The sequence below is a fragment of the Eptesicus fuscus genome, chromosome 13 (genome assembly GCF_027574615.1).
Source record: "Eptesicus fuscus isolate TK198812 chromosome 13, DD_ASM_mEF_20220401, whole genome shotgun sequence".
NCBI lineage: Eukaryota > Metazoa > Chordata > Mammalia > Chiroptera > Vespertilionidae > Eptesicus > Eptesicus fuscus.
Window position 1 is genome coordinate 4,990,580 of NC_072485.1, and position 17,280 is coordinate 5,007,859.

The window sequence follows — 17,280 nt, forward strand, 5'->3', positions numbered from 1 at the left end:
AACAGTAATTATATTAGGGGAGATGCTTATAAGATCCTGACCATTTCCATGTCATGGTGTTACAAATACTACATATAAAACAATAAACCTTGAGCATATATTGCTTTTGTAATTAGAATTAAGCTAATCATTGAAGGTTATTTAGAAATAGCCAAGAACAGAAGTGCCTTGATGACCCGTTAGGACAGTGGTTGGCAAACTGCGGCTCTCGAGCCACATGCGGCTTTCGAGCCGCGGTTTGCCGCTCTGTTGACTAATGAGTTTGCCGACCACTGCTAGGGAAAAACACTTAAAAAAAAACATTTTAATAATGTACTAATGTCTTTAACCTGAAGTCAAAACTTCTGGGTAAGGGTAATGCCTTAGCAGTGGGCGGCAAACTCATTAGTCAACAGAGCGGCAAACCGCAGCTCGCGAGCCGCATATGGCTCGTGAGCCGCAGTTTGCCGACCACTGCGTTAGGAGATGCGGCCTCCGCGCCTCCCGCTCGCCATGTGGTTGTAGGCGTGCATCCTCCTGGATTTCATAGGGTTTTATGAAAAAGAAGGTGACCCAAATGTTTTGGTCAGAGTCACGTACTCCTGCCCACTCAGTTACTTGTTGAGTTGGTTTAGCTTAACTCTAACCTTACCAGCTATCTGATTTGTGTTCATTATTTTGGATGCAAACAATCAACATATTCAACTTTACTATTTGGGTTGGCAAACCATGGAGGAGGGTCTACAGGGTAAGAGGAGCTTTGCAAACAGCAGACTGAATGAATGCTTTCAATTTTAAATAAACGCTCAAGTGTTCACGAAGGTTGATGTACTGCCTCTCTTTGAATTCAAGACTTGTGTTTATGTTGAAGAGGTCTCACCCTTAACCTTAATCCACGGTTGGCCGACCCTTCTTTTCGGACACTGGTTCTCACTGTCTCTCATCTGCACATTAGATGGCTAAAAATGTTACTGTAATATTTAAATGGAACTAAATCCTTTCATCAAAAGCTTTCGTGGCTTGAACTTCAAATAATTTATTTTCAAATTACTTTTATTGTAATTCTTATTAATTCAAATAGGTTTCTGATTTGATATAAAACTGTAAATGCAAGGAACAGTTTAATGAATTGAAAGATAGGATTGAGTCTTTTAAAGGAAATGTACAAAATATGCTGACAATACTTGCTTAGATAGAAATCAAATCTTAATGGGTTTGTTAATGATTTGTAGTGAACACTGTCTTTACGTTGACTTGAGGGGACATAGGCAGCTAGAAAGATTTTTCCCTCTGGCTTTCAACAGAACCGTAATTTTTTTCTCTTTTCCTGAACTGTGTTCACTTCTGGTGCTAGCCCTCGGAACCCTCCGCAGGAACTGCGGCGCCTCCTTGGTGATGGTTTGATATGGGTAGGGGTTGTTCTTTCTAGCTGGGGATATAACCACGGGTTGTAAAAATGGGATCCGCTAGAAGCAGGAGTGGGTGAAAAGCCATTGGGAGCTTGAAGACAGAGGGCTCACACAACAGTAGAAAATTGGGTTTTCAAAGACACGCAAGTTTTTTGACTCTTCGATACCTCTTAGAGGGAAAGACCTAAGAATCCCGAGCCTTTATAATAATTAGTGTAAATTTTCAAGAATTCTTGTGGCTTTTAAAAATGAAAGCCTTACATTGCTCATCCGGAGGAGGGTTTTTGGAGTACCTGTAGTGTGGGAGTTTGGGGTAGGCTTTGGCCTGTTTAGACAACCTGACTGTGCTGACGTACGCTGGGTTCAGACCTCCATGCAGCAGAGGGGACAAAGGTTTCCCTAACACGGTTTTTACTGAAGAAGTAGGTCGGGACTTGCCCTGCTCCTTCTCTCGGCAACTGTCTTCCCAGCTACGAGTCCTCGGTGGCCCTCCGTGTCCGGAAGTTTCCATAGTTGCCACAGGATAAGCCTAGTTCTGCTCTAACTGGGACTCGGTGGAGAGACTCCCCCGCATAAATGAAGGGCTTTGTTAAGGGCAGGCAGTGGGGCGGGTGTCCTCTGGCCCAGTGTGCTGAGGCAGCGAGGAGGCAGCAGCAGTAAACAAGGCGTTTTACATGCAGGACACTTCCTCTGTCATCTCCAAGTGTGTAATTGTGTTCTGGATAAATTACCGAAATAAAAAAAACTAGAAGTTGCTCAAAGGGAAATAACCCCCTTGAAAAACAAGTGCATGTTCCGAGGCAGCGCCAGGAGAGCCTGGCAACGAATCCTCATGCTGGCGGGTCCAGGGTACGGGCTGTATGGGCTGGGGGAGCTGACAGAGCTGAGTTCAAACGCCAGCGGCCACTTGGCCGAGGACATTGGCAACTTATTAAAACAGCTCGTGTCTCGGTGCTTCCTCCTCAAAGTGGGGATGTTGAAGAGTCGGGGGGGGGGGCGGAGTTTGAGAGGGAAGAGTGCACAGAGCAGAGCGGCTAGGCTAGCTCGGCGCCTCACGCTGGGGAACCTTCTCCCTTCCTCCCTTGGGGTGCAGCAGAAGGCCTTCCTCAGTTCAGCTCCTGCGGGGAGATTCGCCCCTCCCCCTGTCAGGTGGTCATATTGTTGACGGAATAGATTCCATCAATGGTAGTGCTTCGGGTAGTGTCATTCAGATAGGGTATGTATAATGAACGGGTGTTTCAGGAAAGAATCCGTGAGTTAAACTAATTGAAGATTGAATTAATAGGGGATTTATGAGCCAGCTACACCCCCAGCCTCACTCCAGTCCTCACCAACTCAGCTTGAAATGGTCCTTTCTAGTCATCAAAATAAATATTACTGTTTTTTTAGATAATATGTTTTCTTTCTGGTAATGAATGCCCAGCCGTTTCCAGTTGACTACAGGAGACTTGCCTGTGAGTGAATGGGCCTCCCCAATACCACAGTTTTATTTGTAGAAATCGTGGGGCAAATAGGGCAGTTGTTGGGAAGACAGTGGCCGATAGAAATTAAAAGTGGGTTTGGTTCTGTCTCCTGACCCTCGCCCGTCTGTACCAGTCAGCAGTGAGAAATGTCCGCACGTGTCGGGCCCCGTCCAGCCTGAAAACAGACGTGCAGCTGTGAGCAGCCTTATCTCGTGGCTGTGGTGCGTGGTCCGTACTTGGCTTTCCTCTGCTCAGAACAGGTGCTGTATCTGCTCATTATGTTTGAGAAAATCAGGAAGGTTTTTAAAATGGGTTGTTTAAGAAAGGCACCAAAGTTGCCTGTTTGTACTCTTCTGCTGCACGTCATAGTGCGTTTTGTAACAACCTAATTGTCATGATATCTATTTCAAGGGGAAATTCATCACGTCACAGTACGTCTCCTGTTTGGAAGAAATATTTGAGGATGTGAGCAGAAAGTATTTTTACATAAAGGCTGCAGGCAGTTCAGAGTACTGACATGCATACATTTTCATCCCTGCCATTCACTTCCTTGCCTCACATAAATAGGTAATTATTTCATTTCAGCCATCGTGCGGCGTCTCAAAGTATGGAGCTCTATTTAATATAACTGCTGTCCAGCTGCCCCGTGTAATTTATTGGTGACATCCTTGGGCCACCATCATCAGCCAAGGCAGTTAGATATCTTTCAGCAAAATATTTCATTATCACTTATAGTAGTTTTAGATTAGTTTTACAACCATGTTAACATAGCTAGGAATTGGCATTTTCCGAGACAGGATTTCAGGTCGGCCTTAGAAATTTCAGAAGATTAATATAGCAATGATGGTCCGTCATGGGTTTGCAGAGCGCGCCGTGTGCCGGGCACAGCCAGGGCCAGCACTGCAGAGGCCCAGCTGTCCCTGAATGGCTTCCCCATAAGGACACATTAAGGTGATCTTGTCTTACATTACTTCATTATAAGTAATAATGAAGAATAGTTAGGCTTTCTCAGAAACAAACAACACCTTGGATTTTGTTTTATTACCTTCATTGCTTAAAATCGTGGTCAACTCCTCTCTCATCTCTTGGGCAAATATTTTGTGGCCTGAATATGAATAGACATATTCATGCCACTCAGAATATGCTAGGATCCCAAGTAAAGACCAAGAGTATATAGTTATTTCCACAAGAACTCTGTATGAAGAGCATAATCGAATTGCAACTGGCTTTCAGTCACAGTAGGTGCGCGTAGCGGCGTCTGCAAGCCTGGGTTGTGTTGCAGTGAGTAAGGCCTGCCACCTGTTCCCTTTTTAAGTGGAAGCCTCTCATTTGTGCCGCTAATAAACTTAACTTCCTTCAGACACAGGCGCTCTCCCTCACAGCCCAGTAGACCCAGTTTGTATTCTAACCTCCTCCAGGCAAGTCCCGTGGCTTGAGACCGTTACCGCATTTGAATCGCGCAGTTTAATGTTTCCTTGTTTTCTTACTAGACTGGGTTTCCCCAAGGAAAGGGGTATTGTCCTTCCTGCACATCCTTCTGCCAGGGCCAGCCAAACCGCCTTGAGGAGCTTGCTTGATCGGCAAGCGTTCCCTTTCCTTGTTCTTCTCTCAAATCTGGGAATGAAGTGCTCCCTCCAGAGGAAGGGTTCTCACCTACCGAGGAAAACTTAGCAGTCCTTCATTTCTCCTGGTCACTTTTTCTCCTGCTGCCACGCTGCGATACTTCAGCCCACTAAGCTTCCCCTGTGCGTCAAGCCAGGGAGGCCTGCCCTTACGCACCCCAGGCCGGGGGCCCGCGTTCTCACACCCGGATGGGAGATCTCAGGGTGGGTTTCATTTCAGTTTATTCCTCAAGCACCGAGAATTATTTATCTGTGGAGCTAATAATTTCTCCTTATCCCTCTAGTTTCCTCCGTTCTGACCCTCACCAGTGGCTGGTTTATTTCTAGGTGGATTTGGCTGAAAGCCACCTCAGACACCCCTTCGCAAGCTTTCCCACTGTGGCTTGTCGAAAAGGGTCCCCCGGCAGAACCAGGTGGAAACCCTTCATTTACTCTAATTGCATCTCTTTCTGTGCTGTCTCGTTGTGTTGTTGTTTTTTTAGAATAGTATTTACCTTTGACCTTTGTTTCTTAATGTGACAGTTTTGCAAGGCAGTGACTAAGCTATGCTGAGTTGATATAAAATTATATAGAGAGCTCCTTGAGAGCAGGGACACCGAGCCTTAGTTCTTGTAAACACCCTACCCCCAACATATGTTAGTTGCTTAATAACTGTTTGGATTTGACATCTAGAGAAATGATGGTGATGGTGATGGTGATGGTGATGGTGATGGTGATGGTGATGGTGATGGTGATGGTGATGGTGATAGTGATGGTGATGGCAGCCACCACGGATTCAGTTTTATGAGAAGCTAGACACAGTGCTACATGCTTTATATTTATCTATCATAATCCCCCAACAGGTCTATGAGATAGCTTTTAATTTCATCCCCATTTTGCTGAGAAACTGGCCCAAGGTCTTTAAAAGATTTACCTGAGATCCTTCAGCTCAAAGGCAATCTCTCTCTTCCTCTTCCTGACCAACCATATACCTTTGCCTGTACTACACTTTCGTTCTGTATGCGGGGGTTAGTCTCAGCTTTCATCCACATTGCAGCTTCTCAAGGGCCAGAACAATGTCATATTCTTCTCTATCCCCTGCCATGCTGGCCGCGGGATTGGACATTGGACAACGGCTTCATCTGTTGCTTTTCAGTTGCACTCTTCTCTCCTCCTGCCTGTGCTGTGGAGCATTTAGGACATCGATGAGAGACCCTAACTACAATACTAAGTTAGAAGCACCAAACCAAAGCAGGTTTGCAGGTCCGCCTGAGGCCAGTGGGCCAGAAGCCCTGCCTTTTTGGCGAGTTCTGAAAGGGATTTTCCAAAGGGCACAGCTCAGTACTGCCTGGGACTTCACATAAGTCAGGAGGGTGTGCCTTTCTGAAAGCAGAACTCTAAGAAACGGAACTGTAAGCCTTCTCAGGATTTTATTGGGATTCCAAGGGATTAGAGTTGGTAGGTCCTCATTCCCACACAGTACATAATTGACCTGCCTATACAGTAGACACCCCTTGTCCATGGTTTTACTTTCCATGGTTTCAGTTACAGTTAACCGTAGTCAGAAAATATTAAGTGGAAAATTCCAGAAATAAACAATTCAGACGGTGTAAATTATGAGCATTCTGATAAGCATGATGAAATAGCGTATTGTCCCGCTCTGCCCCACACGGGACATGCGTCCTCCCCGTGCCCAGCAACTCCACGCCGCAATGCTCCCTGCCCGCCAGCCGCTTAGCAGCCGCCTCAGTTGTCACATTGATGTTGCCTATCAACACCAGTGCTTGTGTTCAAGTCACTGCAGTTTACTTACTAATGGCCCCAAAGCGCCAGAGTGAGGATGCTGGCGATTCCGTGTGCCCGAGAGCCCTAAAGGCCTCCTGTAGTGACCAGGTGGAAGTTCTCCACTTCATAAGGAAAGAAAAACATGCTATGCTGAAGTTGCTAAGATCTACAGTAAGAATGAAACTTCTATCCCTGAGATTGTGAAGAAGGAAAAGGAAATTTGCTCTAGTTTTGCTGTTGCACCTCCAACTGCAAAAGTTATGGCCACAGTGCACGTTCAGTGCTTATTAGTTAGGATGGGAAAGGCATTAAATTTGTGGCTGGAAGACTTGGATGGAAGACATGTTCTGATTGACGCCATGTGTTGTGACAGAAAGCATTGAGCCAACCAGCAAGGGGTCCCCGAAACGAGTGACACCAGGCCATTTACTTCAAGTGAGGGCTGGTCACAGATTCAGGACTAGGTTTGTGCTGGGAAATGTAAAGAGAGAGAGAGAGAGAGAGAGAGAGAGAGCACGGAAGAGAGGAGAGACCACATTCAACTTTTATTATAGTGCAGTTGACCCTTGAACAACACAGGTTTGAACTGTGTGGGCCCACTTATCCATGAATTTTTTTTAAGAAATACATATAGTAGTGTAAATGTGTTTTCTCATTCTTATGATTTTCTGAATAGCGTTTTTTCTTCGTTAGCTTACTTCAGAGTAAGAACATTACAAGTATATAATATATGCTTACTATATGTATATACATACATAGAACATACACAGTACATGTTACTAGAATGTTCACATGATTGTTCTGGTCAACAGTAGGCTATGAGTGGTTAACTTTGGGGAGTCAAATGTTATATGTGGATTTTCGACTGCATGAGTGGTTCAAGAGCCAATTGTATACTGTTATAATTGTTCCATTGTATTACCGTTGTTGTTCATCTTTTACTGTGACCAGTTTATAAATTAAACCTCATCATAGATATGTATGCATAGAAAAGAACATAGTACATACAGGGCTCAGTAGTATCTATGGTTTCAGGCATCCACTGGGGGTCCTGGAACATACCCCTGTGGGTAAGGAGGAACCACTGTGCATTGGGGATGCTGACAGCCACTAACAAGACAAGATTGTTCAGTGGGCCGGCCGTCCTACCTGCTTTTTGCAGGTGGTCCCTTGAGTCTTTTGTGAGGTGGCCAAATAGCTCAGCTCGAGGGCCTGTGAGCTGAGGCCGAGTACACACGCCGCCCGACCGCACTGTGACAGCTCAGCTCCTCGTAGAAGCCGGCACTCGGACCTTTCCACTCACACGGGGCTCCCTCGCACAGGTCCTGGGGCTGGACCGCGAGCGCCACACCCTGGGGGCAGGGGGCTTCCAGGCTGCTGTATTGTGCCCCTAAACCCACTTGGACATTAGACTCACGCTGCGGCCCATGCAGAGAGGAGGGGAGCCTGACCCAGTGCTGCCACTGGTTTCCCATTCCTAATGCGCTTCCTGCTTCCCATTTTAATTGATCCCATTAACCAAAGTTTAATTTATGGAAAATTCTTTCTGATCTTCTCTCTCTTTTTTTTAAGGCGATGGACAGAATTTGTTTACGAAAGACGTGACAGTTATCGAGGGAGAAGTTGCAACCATCAGCTGCCAAGTCAATAAGAGTGACGACTCCGTGATTCAGCTCCTGAATCCCAACAGGCAGACCATTTACTTCAGGGACTTCAGGCGTAAGTGTCTGTCTCTACAGTGTTCGGCGGCGGCTGATTTTCCTACATGTTGTCTTGATAAAGAGATTGCCAAGACTCCTCCTTTTAGCTTAAAGTTTAGTCAGTTCTTCAGAAGGGGAAGAGATGTGCAGTCATAATCTTTCTACTTAATAGAAACCTTGAATGGTCCATTTTAAAAGCAAGAAAGTCTTACTTTGCAATAGGAATTGATTGTAGTCATTCAAGGTGAATTGCAGTTGAGTCCCAATACTTCGCTGATACAAACAACTCAAATAGGGGAAGACCAGGAAAGTAGGGCATACTGAAAGGTACTCTGTTTGGCTTGAAGACTGAAATTTTCAAGGCAATCTGAACCTATAAAGACAAAACCAAACCTCCCGTCACCATTGTACCTCTGGTATGTGGAGGTGTCCCTGTACGAAAACCTTTGCAAATGGAGGGTCACAGAAGTGAATACTGGACACTTACCTGCATATCACAGCAAGGGTGCAGCTGGGTGCCCGGGCTGGTGGAGAGCCAGAGAAGGTCTTTTGAAACTTGGTTTGAGAGTCTTGGTGCCCAACAAACAGGTGTGGAGAGTCCCCTTTGCCTTGTTTCCATCCCACCGCAGTGTTCATGACCTGTGGACAGTTGAATAATCTAAAGAATATCTGAGAGGATAAAGGGGAGTAAAAGGAGAGAAGCCAGGTTTTCATTCTTAGAGTAAATTTTTGTCCTTATGTAATAACCTAGCCTTTGCCAATATTAATATAAAGACTTTAAACATGAATATCCTATATAATAAAAGACTAATATACAAATTGTCCCCTAGACCAGGAGTTCGACCAGAGTTCATGCAGGGGGCGGGGTTGGCCAGCCAACCACCCATGGTCCCTCCCCCAGCTGGCCCCGCCCCCAATCACCCCCCCACCCTGATCCGGGCGGGCTGGCCAGACGCCACCCATGCATGAATTCGTGTATTGGGCCTCTAATTTGCTATAAACAAGTTAAGTCCACATACATTGCTTTCCTCTGTTCTGCCCAATTGGCTCCCAATGTGCTTAGGAAACTGCACGGCAACGTCAAGGCCTCCGGGGGCACCTGGTCACCTGCTATCCCTGAGAAGTTACACCTCAAATCATATCAATAACTAGAGGCCCAGTGCACGAAATTCATGCACTTGGGGGGGGGGTGGGGCCTCAGCCCAGCCTGCGCCCTCTCGCAGTCTGGGATCCCTCACTCCTTACCGCCCGCCTGCGGCGGAGGCGGGAGAGGCTCCTGCCACCATTGCTGTGCTCACCAGCTGTGAACCCGGCTTCTGGCTGAGTGGTACTCCCCCTGTGGGAGGGCACTGACCACCAGGGGGCAGCTCCTGTGTTGAGCATCTGCCCGCTGGTGGTCAATGTGTGTCATAGCGACCAGTCGTTCCTCCGGTTGTTCCGCTGTTCAGTCAATTTGCATATTAGGGTTTTATTATATAGGATACCAAATACAAAGATACATCCAAATTAAATTGGATTACTTTTTTGTAATTTTTTAAATGATTTTTATAAGTCCTGCTCCCTGAACTTCCAGTGCCCAAGGGGACTCCTGGCATACCTTCTTTCTCTTTTCATCTTACCTCTGTCTGACAGAGCATCCAAAACCATTTCAGTAAGGGCTGAACTCTGACGCACTGAGGCGGAGGGCATGGGGGGGAGGTGTGTGAGTGTGTGTGCATGTATGTATACACACTCACACGTGCACCCACGTGCACCAGTCTCCTTTGGACAGGTTATTTGTCCACGTGTGGTTAGTACAGAAGCCCAGACAGTAACTCAGGAAGTACAAAGGGTACCTCCCCTCCGGGTGCGGGAGACTCGGCGTTTCTACTCTGCCACTGCCTTTCCAAGCGCCTGCGTCTCCCTCCGCTGGGGTAGGGAAGCAGACTGTCCCTGTCTTAGTCACAAACCCTGTGCTTTGTTCACAGCTTTGAAGGACAGCAGGTTTCAGCTGCTGAATTTTTCCAGCAGTGAACTCAAAGTGTCGCTGACAAATGTCTCCATTTCTGATGAAGGAAGATACTTCTGCCAGCTCTACACCGACCCCCCGCAGGAGAGCTACACCACAATCACAGTGCTGGGTGAGAGGCACGGCGTCAAGGGGAAGGGGGCTGTTCTTGTCTTAGGCAGGCCTGCCGCCCGTCTGGCGGAATTTTTAAAGTAACCTGTTTTGCCAAACACTCTGAGGAACACGACCAGTCTGTGCAGATCCCACCTGCTCTGGGGTTGCAGACCTCAGGCTCCAGAAGCAAAGATCAGGAGGATTTGGAACCTCAGATGAATCCCTCACCATGGACATGTCATTGCTCTAACTGCTAGGATTGTTTCCTTCTGTGCAGGAGGGGCTCTGCTATGAAATCCGCCTAATGGTTTGTCCTTCTGAGTTACACCTCCTTTAATATTGTCCTCCTATTCCTTATTGCCTTGTTTATTGCTTATACTGTAGATCATGCTGTAGAGATCATATACTTTGCCCCAGAATTGCCACCATTGGACATTAAAGAATTAGGAGCCCTCAGGGCGAGAAGGCTGCTGAAGGGGCCGCTGGGGCACCTCTGGAGAGTCCCCGTCTTCACTTGTGGTCACCAGATTGTGGCTTTCGGCAAATCCCAGTGTCCAGGTTCCCGTGTGTGTGTGTGTGTGTGTGTGTGTGTGTGTGTGTGTGTGTGTTGAGGTAATCCGCAGATCCCCTGTGTTGGAGGAGGTCAGAATTGGTGTCCTTTTAGACAGACTTACACTCCAGTGCACACCACCAGCTGATCAGATTTTGAAACCAAGTTTTCAAGGACGCACACTGCAGCGTGAGGCAAGATCTCTGATTTGCACCTTCGGGGAGGTGATGAATCAAAGTCTATTTGAGGCGGCAGGCTGCAGCTTTCGGTGTAATGATAGGAAGATTAAAGAGGAAAGATAAATATGAAGGACGGTTTTGCTTGGTGTGTGTGACCATATATGTATTTATTGATGTACATATTGAGCTACTGCCTCATTACTTTATTTAAACACAGCTGTAGAGGGAAAATTTTTTCTATTCATTGAAGTAAAACATGTCCCTAACACTTACATACATGTTCTTGATAAGAGGAATACTGACTTCAGAAAGCCATGTTCCAGGTCTGTCCATACACTTTCGAATGTGGTCTGTGTTAATGATGGCAGCTGCCAGGTGTTCCTATTTGATTGTAGCTCTGACCCACGCAGACCTGCAGAAGGAGGGAGCGTGGGAGGTTTTGCTGAGACGGCTGTTCCGGTATTTTGGACCTGGCCTGTGCATCTGCTTGTGCAGAAGCCTCTGAGAACCATTTGCTGATTGGAGTGAGTCATTAGTGGCCTGGACCTCAACTTCACCACTCACCCACTTCCCCACCACAGTTTATGGCTTTTCAACAAGTGATGGCAAAAAAATGGAATATAGTTACGGATTCTGAATTTTCAGAATGTCTTGTTACATATACCTTTAAGTATGAATATCTTTATTTCTAAGAAAGAAATAGTAATAGCAGAGCTTGGTCATCTGCCCGGTGACAAGCACAGAGTGAGAACCAAGAACGAAGGCTGACCCAGACCTCGTGTTTTCTCAGAACCTTGTGTCTTCTAGCCTAGTTCACTTTCAATCAAGTCCTGAACCTGCTTTCCGGATGTTTTCCCTGGAAGAGCACACCTTTGTTTTCAGGAGTGTGTCTGCCCTCGGGAAGCAGGGTCTGCCTGTCCGTTTCCAGCCTCTGGCACATTTGTCCTCAGGCCCCCTGGGCAGGAGGTCTGACTGCGCACGCCCAGTGCTTTCTCAGGTCCCTGGACAGCAGGTCTGACTGCGCACACCCAGTGCTTTCTCAGGCCCCCTGGGCAGGAGGTCTGACTGCGCACACCCAGTGCTTCCTCAGGCCCCCTGGGCAGGAGGTCTGACTGCGCACACCCAGTGCTTCCTCAGGCCCCCTGGGCAGGAGGTCTGACTGCGCACACCCAGTGCTTCCTCAGGCCCCCTGGACAGCAGGTCTGACTGCGCACACGCAGTGCTTTCTCAGGCCCCCTGGACAGCAGGTCTGACTGTGCACACCCAGTGCTTCCTCAGGCCCCCTGGACAGCAGGTCTGACTGCGCACACCCAGTGCTTCCTCAGGCCCCTGGGCAGGTGGTCTGACTGCGCACACCCAGTGCTTTCTCAGGCCCCCTGGGCAGGTGGTCTGACTGCGCACACCCAGTGCTTCCTCAGGCCCCCTGGGCGGGTGGTCTGACTGCGCACACCCAGTGCTTTCTCAGGCCCCTGGGCAGGAGGTCTGACTGCGCACACCCAGTGCTTCCTCAGGCCCCTGGGCAGCAGGTCTGACTGCGCACACCCAGTGCTTTCTCAGGCCCCTGGACAGCAGGTCTGACTGCGCACACCCAGTGCTTTCTCAGGCCCCCTGGACAGCAGGTCTGACTGCGCACACCCAGTGCTTTCTCAGGCCCCCTGGGCAGGTGGTCTGACTGCGCACACCCAGTGCTTTCTCAGGCCCCTTGGGCAGGTGGTCTGACTGCGCACACCCAGTGCTTCCTCAGGCCCCCTGGACAGCAGGTCTGACTGCGCACACCCAGTGCTTTCTCAGGCCCCTGGACAGCAGGTCTGACTGCGCACACGCAGTGCTTTCTCAGGCCCCTGGGCAGGTGGTCTGACTGCGCACACCCAGTGCTTTCTCAGGCCCCTGGGCAGGTGGTCTGACTGCGCACACCCAGTGCTTGGGGGTCAGCATGCCAGCACTAGGCTCTGAGAGTTCTACCTGTAATGCTTTTGGAGGCCTGATTATTCTAGAAGAAATAGGTTCCTGCCGATTGTATAGAAGCATTAACTTAAATATACTTGAAAGTAATGCTACTAGATACTCTTTCTGCAGATATTATGCATTCATTTAATATTCTTCCTATTGAGTTTACTGTAGCATTTCTTGATGGAGTAAAATTGTTGTCATCAGTGTTTGAGTCTTTCATTTTCCAAAATCTGGCAAATTCCACTGATACTCAAATATTCAAGCCTTTCTTCTACGGCGTGGAGTTTGTAGATCCACAGCGAAAGAAGAAGGCTACATTAGCATCTCCATTTCTGCCCACAGTCCTCTGGAGAGGCCTCAGTGTGGCCATGCACACATGCCCTGCCTTGATGGGTTGAAGATGCTCATTGTGGTGCATCTTAGTCGTTTGAAGCATCAGCAAAGAACTCAGCATCATTAGAAGACATAGAGATGGGTATTTGTTAGTTACTGCCATGTCTATGTTCTTACCCATGTGAAAACTGAAAACTCCTATGACGTTGTGCATGCATTTCTTTCTCCAATTCACAGTGTAGGACTCTTCTATGTACGGCTGTTCATTGGAGGAGATGAACAAGAGAGAAAATACACTGCTTTAAGATTAATGCAGTTACTGATAATAGTAGCCAGTATTATTATACCCCATCCTTCCAAGATTAGTGTTCACTCTTAGGATTCCAGGAACAGGAGGAACTAATTACTTTAAATGGTCTTAGAGTGCGATTACACGTGCTGATCAGTTTTAAGACCCCTCTCGTTGTAATTAAGGTGGCATCCTGAAATTGCTGATTTTTTTTTTTAATGCTGTAGGTTTAATGCTTATAATTGGCACTCGGATAGATTTGAGGCTGGCTAAGAAAAACCGTACCATTTCTTTGCTATTTTCTAGTATTTCCTTGTATGTGACGTTCATTCAGGTTTTCATCCACACGCACTTCCTTGGATATAGTTTTGGTTATTTGCATTAATGGCCGCAGGCAGTTTTTACTAAATGTGCCTGTTTAGTGGGACCATGTGTAAGTGTACTCTTTGGTTAGTAGCAGTTTTCATTCATTTTTTTCTAAATGGATTTTTATACTTCGCTAACCTCTTTTGTATTAGAGTAGGCATTATGAAGTTAAAGGGGAAATAGTGTAGACTTAATAGACCAAAGTAAACTTTAAGATTTTCTTGTTCAGCCCCCTTTTTCGGAAAGATATACCTAAATCAGTTCATTTCTATTTTCCAAAGCTTTCTCGCTCTTTAAAAAAATAAAAAGAAAAGAAAACTGAGCCCTGGCCAGAGTGGCTCGGTTGGAGTATCATCTTGTACATTGAAAGGTTAGGGGTTCGATTTCAAGTCAGGACAGGTACATAAGGCAACCAATCTCTCTCTCTCTCTCTCTCTCTCTCTCTCTCTCTCTCGCTCGCTCTCGCTCTCTCTCACGCTCTCTCGCTCTCCTTCTCTTTCTCCCTCTCCCTTCCCCTCTCTCTAGAATCAATAAGCATATCCTCAAGTGAGGGTTAAAAAAAATCTGAGAGAAGTCAACTTTATAACTGACATCAATATAAGCCATTGGGACTCACATGATCAAATTTCATTTTATGTTTGTAAACTAAACAACTGCTATACTTGACTGTTTCTTCTAGTCTTAGTAAAGATCAGAGACACTGGCCATGGTCTTGGGAAAACTGTGGACTTGGAAGTAATCATTTAACTGCGTCTCAGGCTGCTCTTGTCCACAAGGAACAAGTCCTTTATTTTTCTACATTGGTCACAGTTTCCAACACTTTTGAAGTTTTCCACAAGTTTACCTCAGCCATCCACTTAAAGATGACTTCAGCTCTTCAGGAAGGCAATCATGGGATTAGCATTGTTAAGGGAATCACCCTGAAGGGTTAGGGAACTTTAGAGCACAGTTGACCCTTGAACAACAGGGTTAGGGTCACAACCCCCTCCACCATCACCACCCCCCCATAGTGGAAATCCACAAAGAACTTTTAGTCAAAACTTAACTGCTAGTAGCCTACTATTGACTGATAAAACAAACAGTCCATTAACACATATTTTGTATGTTATATGTATTATATACTGTACTAGAGGCCCGGTGCATGAAATTAATGCATGGTGGGGGGGCCCTCAGCCTGGCCTGCACCCTCTCACAATCTGAGACCCCTCAGGGGATATCGACTGCCAGTTTAGGCCCGATCCCGTGTGGGATCGGGCCAAAGCCAGCAGTAAGACATCCCTCTCACAATCCAGGACAGCTGGCCCTAACCATTCACCTGCCTGCCTGCCTGATCATCCCAAACCACTCTTCCTGCCTGCCTGATAGCCCCTAACCACTCACCTGCCTGCCTGGTCACCCCAAACTGCTTGCCTGATCGCCCCTAACTGCTCACCTGCCTGCCTGATCACCCCTAACCACCCTGTCTGCCTGCCTGATTGCTCCTAATCACCTCTGCCTGCCTGCCTGATCACCCCTAACCACTCTGCCTTCCTGCCTCATCACCCCTAACACCCCTAACCGCCTCTGCCTGCCTGCCTGATTGCCTCTAACTGCTCGCCTGCCTGCCTGATTGCCCCTAACTGCCTCTGCCTCCACCCCTGCCACAGCGGTTTCATCTGGAAGGATGCCCGAAATAACATCCAGAAGGTCGTCAGCTATCCGGTCTAGTTAGCATATTACACTTTTATTATTATAGATTATCGTTTATGTTCAGCATTATTTTCTATTCGTTTCAGGTATACAGTATAGGTTAGACAATCATATACTTTACAAAGTGTTCCCCATGATATATCCAGTAACCAGCTGGTACCATACATAGTTATTAGTGACTCTATTCCCTTTGCTATACTTTTCATATCCATGAATATTTTGTAACTACTAATTTTTATTTCTTAATGCCTTTACCTTTTTCACCCAGCCACCCAAACCCCCTTCCTCTCTCGTTCACTGGCCGGGTAAACTGTCATCCCTCATGCTCTGGCCAAGTGAACTGTGGTGAACTGCCCCCATCACACTCTGGCCCAGTGAACTGTCTTCTCTTCATGCTCTGGCCAGACGAACTGTGCCCCTTGTGCTCTAGCAGAGTGAACTGTCTTCCCCTCATGGTCTGGCCGGGTGAAATGTGATGAACTGTCTTCCTCTCGTGCTCTGGCCGAGTGAACTGTCTTCCTCTCGTGCTCTGGCCGAGTGAACTGTTCCCCTCGCGCTCTGGTGGAGTGAACTGTCTTCCCCTCGTGCTCTGGCCAAGTGAACTGTGGTACACTGGCCTCCCCTCACACTCTGGCTCGGAGAACTGTCCCCCTCACACTCTGGCCATGTAAAGTGTCTTCCCCTCATGCTTTGGCCAGGTGAACTGTGGTGAACTGTCTGCCCCTCGTGCTCTGGCCGAGTGAACTGTCTTTGCCTCATACTCTGGCTGGATGAACTGTTGCCAGCACTCTGACCGAGTGAACTGTCTTTGTCCTGTGCTCTGGCCAGATGAACTGTCCCCCTTGTGCTCTGGCTGGTGAACTGTGGTGAAGTGTCTTCCCCTCAGGCTCTGTCCAGGTGAACTGTCTTCTCCTCATGCTCTAGCCATTTGAACTGTCTTCCACTTGTGCTCTGGCCGAGTGAACTGTGATACATTGCCCTCCCTTTGTGCTCTGGATGGGAGAACTGACCCCCCTCGCGCTCTAGCTGAGTAAATTGTCTTCTCCTCATGCTCTGGTTGAGTGAGCTCTCCCCATTGCGCTTTGGCTGGGTGAACTGTCTTATCCTCATGCCCTGGCCAGGTGAACTGTGGTGAACTGTCCTGCTCATGCTCTTCCCAAGTGAACTCTCTTCTCCGCATGCTCTGGCCGAGTAAACTGTGGTGAACTGTCCTGCCCTTGCGCTCTGGCCACTGTCTTCCCCTAACACTCTGGCTGAGTGAACTGTCTTCCCCTTGTGCTCTTGCTGGGTGAACTATTCCCAGCACTCTGGCTGAGTGAACTATTGTCCATTCATGCTCTGGCCACGTGAACTGTTCCCAGTGCCCTTACCAAGTGAATAGTCTTCCACTAGTGCTCTGGATGAGTGAACTGTGGTGAACTGTCCTCCCCTTGCGTCTGGCCAATTGAACTGTTCCCAGAGCTCTGGCTGAGTGAACTGTTCCCAGAGCTCTGGCCGAGTGAACTGTCTTCCCTCGCGCTCTGGCCGGGTGAACTGTCTTCCCTCGCGCTCTGGCCGAGTGAACTGTCTTCCCTCGCGCTCTGGCCGAGCGAACTGTCTTCCCTCGCGCTCTGGCCGGGTGAACTGTCTTCCCTCGTGCTCTGGCCGAGTGAACTGTCTTCCCTCGTGCTCTGGCCGGGTGAACTGTCTTCCCTCGTGCTCTGGCCGAGTGACCTGTCTTCCCTCGTGCTCTGGCCGAGTGAACTGTCTTCCCTCGTGCTCTGGCCGAGTGAACTGTCTTCCCTCGTGCTCTGGCCAAGTGAACTGTCTTCCCTCGTGCTCTGGCCGAGTGACCTGTCTTCCCTCGTGCTCTGGCCGAGTGAACTGTCTTCCCTCGCGCTCTGGCC

The 17,280-nt window shown here is 47.9% G+C and overlaps 1 protein-coding gene across 6 annotated transcripts in view; it reads left to right on the forward strand.

Annotated features, from left to right (window-relative positions):
* CADM1 (cell adhesion molecule 1) overlaps positions 1-17,280 on the forward strand; it is a 368,112-nt gene that overhangs the window by 283,696 nt on the left and 67,136 nt on the right. For all 6 annotated transcript variants that reach the window (XM_008150135.3, XM_008150136.3, XM_008150139.3 and 3 more), the window contains exons 2-3: positions 7,810-7,956; positions 9,905-10,057. In XM_008150135.3, coding sequence (XP_008148357.1) covers positions 7,810-7,956; positions 9,905-10,057 — 300 coding nt within the window. The remainder of the gene's footprint in view (positions 1-7,809; positions 7,957-9,904; positions 10,058-17,280) is intronic.